The 12,038-nt window shown below is 40.9% G+C and overlaps 1 protein-coding gene across 2 annotated transcripts in view; it reads left to right on the top strand.

Moving 5' to 3' along the window:
• TRABD2B (TraB domain containing 2B) overlaps positions 1–12,038 on the top strand; it is a 278,818-nt gene that overhangs the window by 243,379 nt on the left and 23,401 nt on the right. For both annotated transcript variants that reach the window (XM_032696985.1, XM_032696986.1), the window contains exon 6: positions 10,302–10,571. In XM_032696985.1, the coding sequence (XP_032552876.1) occupies positions 10,302–10,571 (270 nt within the window). The remainder of the gene's footprint in view (positions 1–10,301; positions 10,572–12,038) is intronic.

Genomic DNA, 12,038 nt, shown 5'->3' with positions numbered 1-12,038 from the left:
GAGAAAGGCCATTGACTTGAAAGAAAGCAGAGTTAACAAGGGCTTTGTTTGTTTGTTTTACAAATGCAGCCATGAATTTAGGACCATTCCTATGTATTCAGGCATTCATACTTGAAAATACGATAGCATATGCATACATAATAGCAGCCATTGCTGAATGGTCAACAATTCCCACTCAAGTCAGTGAAAGGCAGCACATGAAATCGACAGAAAACCAGAAGAGGTTTAAATGTAGAGCAGGATACTGATTTTATTTTCTTCTTTCACTATTGGGGTGCACTGTCCCATTTCCCTCCTTCTTTGCCTTTCCTGCCTTTCCCATAACCTAGTTTGGTCACTCTTGAGAAGTGTTCCAGCTTTGTGTAGTGATAAGAAGCAAACGTGACTGCTAGAACCTGTGCCAGATGCCAGGCATAGTTTTGATGAGTCTTTGACATCTGTTTGCCTTGTGATATTACGTGTTTTTCTGTAGCTAGGCAGTGCTACAAGTACTCAGTCAACTGTAACACCCTCTCAAAAGACTGGCACTTAGATAAAGCATTTCAAGGCAAACAAACAAATAGATAAACACATGCAACACATGCACATACAATGGAGGGAGGAAGCTTCCTAACAGGGACTTAACTGTGCTCTGGGGAGCAGCAGAACAAGTGGATTTCATTTTCCTGGTGTTTCACTTTGTGCTGTGTAGGGTTCTCTGCATGGGAAGAAAGCTGGCCTTAATTGCTGGTTTTGTCTATGTTTTTTGTGTGTATGCAAACAGTTTATGTATAAGTTGGGTCTGCTCAAGCTTATAACGAGCCATTTGTCATTTGTGCTCACAAAGCTCCCCCGTGAAAGTTTCAACCACTGCCCATCCCCAGTCTAATTTTCCTTGACAAATTTCCTTGACAAATTAAGTCTGCAGAGGTTACACAAAGGGCACCTGAGGATTTTGCTATCTGCTTGGTCAGGAAAGCCATTTGGCCTAATTATTCTGCTGGGCCAGCAGAAAGCCCTTGACAGAGGTGCATGGACATTCCCTCCTTTTCCTCCATTGGAAGATGACTGCCATCAGAATTGCTCCAAAGACCCATCACTCTCCACCCTCTTCTCTCAGCAGAGGCTGTTAGTAGGGAACCTAAGTACCCCACAACTCATGGTGACCAGTGATATCCAGTTAGATGCAGGAGGAAGGAAGCACTGCCTCCATACAGACCCTCCTCCACCTGCATTTTTAGCTGTGTTGGTAACTCCTTGGAGCAGGCGAGCCCCCAAAGCCCCTGTGCAATGAGGTCTATAGGTGAGTTCAGGGGAGGAGGCTGCAGGGCTGTCACTGTTGAGTGCTGTGTCATTGTATCCTCATGATGCTCTGACTGTATCTGTTGGTCATCATCTCATAGCCTTTGCTTGTCAGCTTGCTGAGATCGAGCTCTCTAATGAATCCATAATTTCACTCTGGAGTTCTTAAATGTACCAATGAAAATAATCATAGACATTGCAATGAAGGAGAGATATTTTCTGGAGTCAGTGCAAATTTTCCTGTTTTAAGGGGAGAAGACCAGGAGCCTGTTCTTTGTAACTAGTCAGTGAGATTTGGCTGAGTTCATTAAAAAAATCAGTCTTTCTTGTGGCCTCAGATGCCTCCTGGATATTCAAGCTGTAGCTCAAAGTCCAATCTCATAAGTTTCAAATAGCAACCAAAAAAGATAATATAAAACCTTCTTTTCTTCCTTAAGGTTTCAGCAGCAATGTGCATGCTCTGTTAATGAAGTATTTTAGTGAAGGATGAATTTGTCAGACATAAATAAGCATTTGATACAAGCAGTTTCATCAACATGAGTTGATACAGAGAGGGAACCTGGGTGAAACGAGGCTAATACATAGAGAGACCTTATGTGAAGTCTGTTAGCATTACAGTAGACAGAACAGGATTAGACATTAAAGCAAGTGGAGTTTGGAGGGAGGACGCTTCTGCTTTCATCACATTTTGAGGGCTCTGTCCATTACCGACCAGTAAAAATGCCCACAGACAGGCTGAAGTGTTGCCTGAATAGGGTTCCTGACAACTGTTCTGTTCTTTTCTTAGAAACACTCAGGCCATGTGATAAAGACAATGCCAGTGGGCTATAACAGTATTTTGGAGAAAGGCAGAGTGGCTCTGTGTTCCTTTTTTTAGCTCAGCAGCATCAATGGCTGAGCAGATCAGATGTTCTGTGATGTTGGCTTCGGAGAGGAATACTGGGTTCAGTATTACAGAGATGTGGGATCTCTTGCAGACATGGTCTGCTTATGGCTCTTTGGTTCCACACTTCTTCCTGCTGCTCAGTTTAAGTGGTCCATGTCTCTCTCCTTCCAGTGATAGCAGCTACTTATGAGCCTTCGTTATCTCTCATCTTGCAGTTGTAAGAGCCTTGACTGAACAAGGTACTTCAGGAAGGCAAGTTGCCATGCTTGTACAGATTTGTGATGTGCCCAGTATCTCATCCCTACCAGGACTCAGCTTCCAGAGCATCAGGCAGAAGTGCAAGGAAGCAGCACCCGGCAAATGCTGAATAATCTGCCCTTAGTTTAAGTCTGAAGTCAGTGAAAATGTTGTAGTCCTTCAAGCGAGGCATTTGGTGCCTTGCTCAGCTGATGTCTCTGTAGAGAGTTTTTATTTTTAAGATGTAATGGAAAATACGCACTCCTGTAGATGTATCTTTTCTCTGGAGGATCCAGCAGAGAAGATAAACTAATTCCCAGTGGAAATAACCTGGAAGCAGAACTCAATTTGGATTGCAAATGAACAAGATACAGACCACAGTTGTGTATTAGCTGTAATTCTGCTGAGGAATCAAATCAAGCAGCCAGTTTGGGGTTTTATTGTCAGTCAACTTCTTAATCTTGAAAACTGTATGGATGACAGCTACTGGAATGAAACAAATTCATCCTCACTTTCTTTTTTGTGCTTAAACCAAAGTCAGGAATGGTTTGGGAATACAAACATGAGATGAGAATAGTTTTGCAACTGAGTTAGCAAACCTGCCTTTATGCATGGCTGTACAGCTCTGTCCCAGGGAGGAGCAGACAGCTGTAGGCATCAGGAGTTCCACTGACTAAAAATAGAAGTAGGATACAGACAAGTTTTAGTGAGTATGTCTAGTTTGATTGTGGCAGCTAGAGGAGAAAGAAGGATTTGTTCAGCCCTTGACTTGCTCTCCAGTCCCTGGGGTCTGAGACTGTAACTGCTGAGATGAGATGAGGGCATTTGTTCTGAGACACTGCCCAAAACACTGTAAATATGCTGTAGAATCACAACTGGCCCAAAACTGAAGGCCAAACGAAAACTTTAGAAATGTCACAGTTAAACCTGAAGAAACTTCGTGTTGCAGACTGGGCCTAAATGGGTAAGAATCTTATGTTTTGCAGAACCTGTTGAATGATGGAAGTTAATTATATCAAATTTTTTAGGAAAAATCTGCTCTGTGTAATTAATATGACATCATCTCAAAGAAACATAGAAAGATCAGAGAGTTTAGAAAGAGAAAAGAGAGATTGCATTCCCCAGTAGTAAGTCCACCATTGTTATTTATTGAAGCAATATATGTGTGTTTATTAAGAAGTTATTAAAAGGAAAGAGCAATATATTTATTCATGTTAACAATGGTTTTCAAGCAATAACAGACAAAAAAATGTGTGGAATAAACCCTGAAAATCTTCCAGTTCCATAAAAAATGCAACTCTAAAATCTTCTTTTGTACTGTAATACCATAACTGTAGATTCATCAAAAACCTTGTGTATTCTTGGCAAATTTGGACAAAAGTCAGGATTTCCAAAGCCAAACTACCCAGGCAGAAATAACTCAGGACTGAATCGGTGTGGTGGTAATAAGACAGTGGAGATTTAGGGAATAGAGCCTGAGATGAGGCTTTGTGGGCCACAAGGTTCTTATTTGCTATTAATGTGGGAAATGGAAGCAAGACTGGAGGGTCGGCCCATCCTTCCTCTGGGGGCACAGCCCATCCTCTGGAGTGTGCAGATTACAGAGTTTTCATGAAAGATGCATAAACAAAGGATTATTCAGTTCAAGAACTGAGCCAAAAACTTGAGAAGGGAAAATAAGTTCAGAGCAATTCGAAATGGAACATTCTGAGGATATTTTTGAAAGCTGGAATTGGGTTTTGTTGGGTTTTGTCATTTTTATATATTAGTTGGGTTTTTCTTTTTAATTGAGATCAATTTCTGAACAAAAAAGGGCTTTGTAGCATTTAAGTCTTTGAAAACAGAAGACTAAAAAGAAAAATTAAAAGCTTTGTTCAGAAAATGCTGAAATGAAACATTTTTAATTTTCTGAAATAAAAGAATTCACATGAAAATGTGGAAACGATACGTTACAAATGTTTCAGCCGCCCTCTCTTCTTTCAGCAAATTCAGCCCCTCCAGTTGCAGAACGCTTGTGTTTCTTCTCCTGTGCCCTAGACCAGCTCCACTTTTAATGAAATGGAATAAATAACAAAAGTTTTACTTGTTTCTCTTATTTTAAAGTTTCTCAAACTGGGAAGGAGAACATGACCATCCATGGGAATATCTTCACAAGCTTGTCACTTCATTTATGCACAAAGTTGAGGGTCTGCACAAATCTATGTGTATACTGAGGACTAAATTCAGTTTCAAACTAAGGCTACAGTTCTTGAGCAACAGTGATTTTTCCCAGAGAAATAGTCTGACATGGATTCTGAGTACAGAGATACCATCCAAGTTTGGGGTGGACTGTAATCTAATTTAAGTACTTAACCTAATTTAGCTGCTCATGAGATGTAGTTGACTCTGGTGCAAAGAAAAAACAACTTTGTTTCCAAATTCTGTTAGTGTACAGGCCTAAGCCAACTACATCCTAAATGTAATAACCTCATTATAATTAAGCTGATCGGGCAAGTGAACAATCAAGGATTTTGCAGGTATTCTCTTTTGCTGTCACTCGATCCCAAATTTGTCCTCAGCTATTTACAGCACTTAACCTGAAGCAGCTCAGATAATTCTCTGATCTCTTTTTTGGAGTTACTCTCTTTTACAGGAAAATATATATATGCTTTCATCTTGAAGGAGATTATCTCCATGGTGGTATGCACTGGTGTCACCTGGTTGTGAGAGAGTCTGTGGTCTCAATCCGTACTTCCCATCACTAGTAAGAGGCCTTATAAACTGTGCTGGGGTGGGTTAGGATTTCTGCCTGCTTTTCTGTTCTTTTGTTTGCTGCTCTCCCAAGAGCTTTGAAAATCTGAGTTTCATCCTGGCGTGGAAGAGACAAAAAAAAAAAAAAAGTAAAACTCCTCGTGGGACAGGACATTCTGGTGCCCATCTTGTGGGTGTGCATGACTCTCTGAGAGATGCGTAAGGAAAGAAAAGCCAGAAGCAGATGTCTCTGTGGCCTGTGGCGAGGGGAGCAAGGATGCATGCGAGGGACTGACGAATTCCTGCCCCGACAAAGACACCCAAACTGGAATTTATGAGAATCCATCTGTAATAAAACGCTTTTAACTTACTGTCTGGCTGTCATCCGGGTGCGTCCCGGGAATGGTGGCATAAGGATAAAGCTGCCACATCACACATTCCTTGCTATCACCGCAGCTTCTCTCTTGATGAAACAGAATCTCCCCTTGTCTGACAGTTCTGAGAACTGAAGCGAGAAAACCTCAGCGATGTTGCTGCACTTGGAAGCCCGTGCAAAGCATGGCAGTCTCCTGAGCAAAACTTTTCCATCGCTCCTGCTACAAAGTCAAGATGCAAATAACAAATTGGCAGGCTTGGATTTTAGAAGATTCTGCACATGTCTGAGGGAACAGAAATGTTACCACAAGATTGCTGAAAAAATAGATTGATGGTTTAGTTGCGTGGAAGACGAGTATCATCAGCAAAGGAATGTCTTCTCATGAGCTAAAGCAAGGACAAGCCCAGGGGAGGCTTGATGGGACTCACACCAAACGTTGCTGGCATTACTCTGGCAGGGTCAGTAGTGCAAGGTATAGCTGAGGTCTACCCTGCCTGATGCCTCCCTGAAACAATTGTCCATGAATCAGTGGTTGGGAAAATCCCTGTTGGCAGGGACAAGGTGGGGTGCAAGGTGCAGTGTTAAACCCCACAGATCCTCTGTTGGTGGGGAAAGGTGGGCTATTCATAAGGGCTGTTCAGAGCAGGATCGAAATGTGGTGCTCTTGATTTGCCCTGCAGAGGGGTTTTGAAGCCCAGAGATGGTCACGGCCCTCTTGAGCTGAGGAGTCTGATGTGAGGGGTAGGAAGATGCTTGCCTGGGCAGGGAGAAAGGCATAGCTTGGGGGCTTGGGGTTGGAATTGAATGAAAGTGAACAATTTTAAGCCTGATAATTATGAAAAGAAGATATTGCAGGACTTCATGGTGCTAATGTAATTTTTCTGACCAGATCAACACGATAACCCTAGCAAATCCCAACAATGAGCCAATTTTCAATTGTCAGTACCGGCATAGAGCAGCACTGGAGACCACAAGGCAAAGAGAGAAATGCTGAGACAGCCTAATGGAGCATCCAGCTTAGCCCAAACAACTTACATGTTTTGTTTTGTTCTTTTAATTCTTGAAAAGAATTAGAAAAAGATGGCAAATTTCACCAGAAGTGAAAGAAAACCACAGAGGTCTTTGTGGATTAAGGATTTTCAAGAGCTAGCAAGAATAAATGTTTCCCTGTTTTCACTCTGTTTTCTGTACCTTAGGACCAAGCCACGTAGGATATTTGCTGAGACTCCAAAGTTTTCTTATTTGGACTTTGTTGTTTTAGAGAACTTGTTTTGCAGAACTGCACATCCCAGGGAAGGAAACTAAGGTCAAAGATGAGAAAAAACCCACCTAAGGGCCTGAAATAATTTTAATTTCTCCAGGACCACCCTGTGTGGGAATGATACATTTAAAAATGGGTGGAACCTCTAAGCCTGGAATTGTATCAACTTATTCATGAAAAATCTCAGAGATCTTTGCGTGGACCAAGATATTTGGGTGGTACTTTCTCACTCTTTCTTCAGAAAAGGCACGATGGCCTCACAAACTGAAAACTAGCCTTGCTTTTTCTCTGGCTTTAAAAATAGCTATGTATCTTGAAAAGCTGTCTCAGCAATAGTGAAGGAATGGAAAAAAAGTCCATTATATCCCCATGGTTTCATACAGTGCAGCTGTGCTAACAGAGTGCATGGAGACCGAGACCGGGGGAAAGGCACGAAATAGTCCATGAAACGAGCAGTTGAATCCAACAGTAAAGCTTCACTTAATGGGGAGATTGATTGTCCAGGTATCCTATTGCAGATGGCAGGGTTTTGTCTTTATTTTTTAGGATAAAATCCAGAATATTGATAGATTCAAGCCCTTTGTATTAATAACATTTTTACTGAAATCGGTGGGAAAGATATCTTCTTTTGGGAAGTCTATCTTACTTAAAAATAAAATCTTTAAGTATTCTTACAGTGTATTTGGATTAAATATCCATATTTTGTTTTGATTTTACTTCTGATTGAATGTCTGTAGGATGACAGTCAGATTTGAAAACAATCAGGTTAATAATTAAATAATTACCTTTTATAATATTTTTGTTTACATTTATGTAATGCAATGTAGTTATTATTTTTATATCATAATATAATGTAATTATTGTAACTATTTATTAGATCAGTTTAAAAAGTATTTTCATTTTGTTTTGAAAGCAGCAAGCGTGCATCAACATACAGCCTTCAACAGCCCCTCTTAGGTCTTGGTGCAATTATTAGTAGTACAGGAATAATGGAACAAACATCCACCAAATGAAATATGCAGTTGCCACAGTGGAGCTATTCCCCCTGAGTCAACTCTGAAGTACAAGTGGTTAGTTTATAACCCTCTTAAGGTTACAACATTTTAACGTTCCTTCAGTGTTTATTTATTCTCTTCCCAAAGAATGTTCTGAAATATCGAGTTTACAACCTGTGGCTCATGTGACGGTAGTGGAAACAATTAAGCTAGAAACTTTCAAAGCCACCACTGGGATTTTGATGCCCAACTCATTAATTTTAATAAGAAGGGAGCTGCCAGTCTCTTAAGTGGTTTCTAGAATCTCAACCCATAAAAACACCTCTCTACTGGTTCCAGTTTACAGTGCAAGGTAAACACGTGTAACAAAATAGTAGGTGTTAAAAGTTGGAAAGTATGTGTTCAGATGTCTCTAACACCATTCAAGGAACCAAACAGCAGCCCCAGCCTTGAGCTGGCAGATGTAAGGGCTGCTCCTACCTTCAGCATCTTGGGGAATTTGGGGCACAGTTTGGGTGGCAAGGAGAAGAAAGTCAGTGGGAACAGAAATCTTGGCAACAGCTCAGTTCCAGTGGCTTCTTGCCACCAGTCGGTGCTTGCTGACATCGCAGTGACCCACATGTTGTTTGTAGATGCTTCCAGGCCCTTCCTACCTGCCTAAACTGTCCTATCCAAGTTGCATCTTGATACCTGTGAGTCTGGAGATGGCTTTGCCTCAGCCATGAGCCTGTGTCTCAGCCCAAGAATTCTTAAAGGCTTTGGAGAGCACCAAGAGCTCTCAAAGGAAATTGATGATAACTCCCCCTCAACACGAAACATGGGTGAAAGTCTTAACTTGGGAAAAAATTCAGAACCATTAGATGTGTCTGTGATGTAAAAGAGAGCGTGGAGTGAGTATGAATGTGTTTGAAAGGGACTTTCTGGGAGTCTGATTGCTTGGAAAAAGAGGAAAAAAATGGGATTTTCTTGTGTCTTTTATTAATTAAATCAACCATGGAGAATTTTAGAATTAGTTTAAACAAGTGTCTTTTTCTTTTCTATATCTGTTGTGTGATGATCTCTGAAGAACTTCATGAATGTTGGCTGCAAGTGACAAAGTTAGTGTAGTTTTTGCCAGTGAGTCTCATAGTAGCAATGATTATCAATAGTTGTTGGAAGGACCTTTGGATGAAACTCAATGCACTGGAAACAGAGATGACCATCTTGACTGGTATTGTAACAGACTTCAAAAAAAATCAGAAAGAAAAAAAAAGCTTCCATTAATAGTAGATGTGACTTTTTTGGAAGAGAACAAAATGTTCCATAAATGAAACATGTGGTTTCACTTGCGGCACATTTTGTACATTGTCACCAATGAAGTTTAGGATTTTTTATTACTTTTTCATTAAAATGTCTTACTGGTTTCACTCAGGAGGCAAAATTTTTCACGTGGCTTTAATTGTTTCTGTCATAAAAGTCATAGCATCCATGTAATAGAAATAGTTTTGCAGACCACAGCTTCATATTGCCTATTAATTCTCTCCCATTTTCTGTACCTACAACTCATTGGCCCATCCCAGGGACAGGAAAAGTTCCTCTCTTGCAATTAAGACCGAACATGAACTTCTACTGAAGTTGGGGGGGTGGGGAAATAACTTTGTGTCAGTCCTGGTTTATTAGATTTTTGTTTCAGATATCTTAGCTCACAGTAAGTTCACATGGCTGCATACCAAAGGAGTGTGTATTGACTTTTTTCTAAAATCAGTGAAACACTAGAAGATGAAAATAAAAGGTCTTTTTCTGCATCATTCCAGTCATATACAAGAGGTGGTAGTATTTCAAACAGCAAAGAGCTCTGGCAGTATTGTTTCAAGGAGTCTTTGAACAGGTCATTTACCTCCTTTTTTCTACATTACCTGCTGGAGTTCAGGTCTCACATATCCCATCCCAGCAGCCTAGCTTCCATGCTTCTGTCATCAGTCTGGGCTTCCTTGTCACCAATCCTGACTCAGATGAGCAAGTATAATTCTTCTTGTAGTCAAAACAATGACTTGTTTTCCACAGATGATATCCAAAGTTGGAAAGAAAAAAGAAAGGCGGGAGAAATAATGAGATAACTAGTACTATCTCATAAATTTAAGATCAGCTTCTCTTAATGTATGTGTTTTCCTCAGAGAGATTAGTTTTGCCAGACACAGTTGAGAGTCATTTGCCAGCTCAGAGAGAGTTTTGTCGTTTGACCTTCAGCCCAGCAGGGGAGGTGACGTTTACCATTACCACTGACTCTAAAGCCTTTAAGAAGTAATTAAAGTGCCAGAAAACAGCAATAGTATATCCACTGCCTTTTCCCCTTTATTCAATTCAGTGTTTACTTTGAAGCTTCCTAGGAAATGCCACTGCTGTCTTTAGTTGCAGCCCCAGAGCAAAAGCCTTCCTCCTTGTGCACCTTCTCAGCCATTAGGGGCACACAACAAGCAGTGTAGTCCTCTGCTTTCACTCTTTTTTTGGCATGATTTCTTCCTTATTCATCAAGTATTTAAATGTTATGTTTTGCAGTTCAAGGACGACAAAGACAAGCCCAGCCTTGGAAGGATCCTCAGTGACAGCCCTGCCTGCTGTCCCTCTTTCTGAGCAGGTCCCACTGACCTCTCCTTCCCTGAAGCCCCTGCACATGGATGAAGAAGACAGCCTGTCTCCTCACCTCTTGTTGCCAGACAGCATCAGCCAGCTGGAAGAGTTTGGCAGGCAGAAGAAATGGCACAAGAAGCAGCACAAACACCATCGCCAGAGGCAGTTCAATGACCTCTGGGTTCGGATAGAAGACAGGTGAGTCACAACTGTTTTGGTCCCTGTCTTCTTCCTGCTGGCTCCTAAGTAGATGCTTTTTACAGATCCCAGCTCTTGTTGATTAGACCATAAGGAGGGTTGGAGAAAAGCTAAATGGGAGAGACAGGGAGTGAGATGATGTATTTGGAGCCTAATGAAGAACTAGGAGGAAAGCTCATGGGCACGTTTGATCTAAAAGTAAAGAGGAAAAAAAAGCTAATGCTTAGAATATTTAAAATATACAGAAAAAAAGACTTGTCAGAGTAAAAACAGAAAAAGAACAACAATAGAAAATACTCTATGTTTGCCCTTTTTCTTCCAATAATTATTTTCTGATCTTCAGTGTCAGTTTTCAGCCCAAAGGCTCCACTCGTTTTCCAACCGTGCAGAATATTCCTGGGAGTTTTTAAGATTCTGACATATCTGACTTTCAACCTCCTTAACTGTGTTCTGGGGCTGAAATGTTTTAACATCTCAGACTGCACTGAGAACAGCAAACTGAGGCAAAATGAACTACTTAACTAAGGCCTCTATGTGAAGAGAGAATGGAGGTAGGCACATTTCCATGGCTATTCCAGTCTTTGTCTGAGGTTAAAAAATCCTGTTCTGTGTTTGAATAAGAGCCTTCATGTTTGACCAGGGCTTCTCAATGTGTGCTTTGAGGATTCCTGAGCAATTTATTCTCCCACCTCTAGAAATTGGAAAATCTCTTAGTGCCTTTATCCAGGCCAAGTCATGGGCAGATAAACAGCCACAATGTTTATAGATCTTCTAACAAGTAAAAGGAATTAAGTAATCTTTTGGGAACTGGCTGCTCACCTGCACATGTAATGATTGTCTTTGAGCATTATTCCCACTTTCATAGCACCTAAATTACTTGCAAGTCTCTCAAAGGTTTCTCCCTTTGCTAAAGAAAAAACTTCACATACTTAAGTTTTCAGATTTTTTTTTAATTATTTTTATTCATTCCTTTTAATGGAATAGCTGCCTCATTTTTTGTAGTTTATTGTATTCTCAGGGTGAATGATGTAAGGGGTGTTATTAAGGTGGTGCACATTAATCTTAGTGTAATAAGGCTGTTACTGAGGTCAGTGCCAGCCTTGTAAGAGGGAATCATGTGTTTTCTTTTCCAAGTGTGTTGAGTGGCTGGATCCTCTCCACAGAGGATGTTTAAGCATGAACTAAGAGGCATTTGGATCAACATAGTTGATTACCTCAAAGACAAGGGACTTTTCTATCCTTCTTCCGCTGGGGAGCTGCTGACCTGTGGTGTCTCATGGTGTCCCAGCATTTCACAAGGGTGTCTGGTCCAGATCACCATATGTGTCATGCAAGTGAGATGTTTAAATAGATCTGGTGGGAGCCTGGCAGTTAGGCACAATCCTCCTGCCCCCATTCTAGCTATCCAGAAGGGATATTGGATACTGGGTGTGATATGGCAATGGAAATGTGCAGTTGGGGCTTAAA

Source organism: Chiroxiphia lanceolata, chromosome 9 (genome assembly GCF_009829145.1).
Source record: "Chiroxiphia lanceolata isolate bChiLan1 chromosome 9, bChiLan1.pri, whole genome shotgun sequence".
In the NCBI taxonomy this organism is placed as follows: domain Eukaryota; kingdom Metazoa; phylum Chordata; class Aves; order Passeriformes; family Pipridae; genus Chiroxiphia; species Chiroxiphia lanceolata.
The sequence above is the reverse complement of the archived record's forward strand: the minus strand, read 5'-3'. Positions and strand labels throughout refer to the sequence as shown.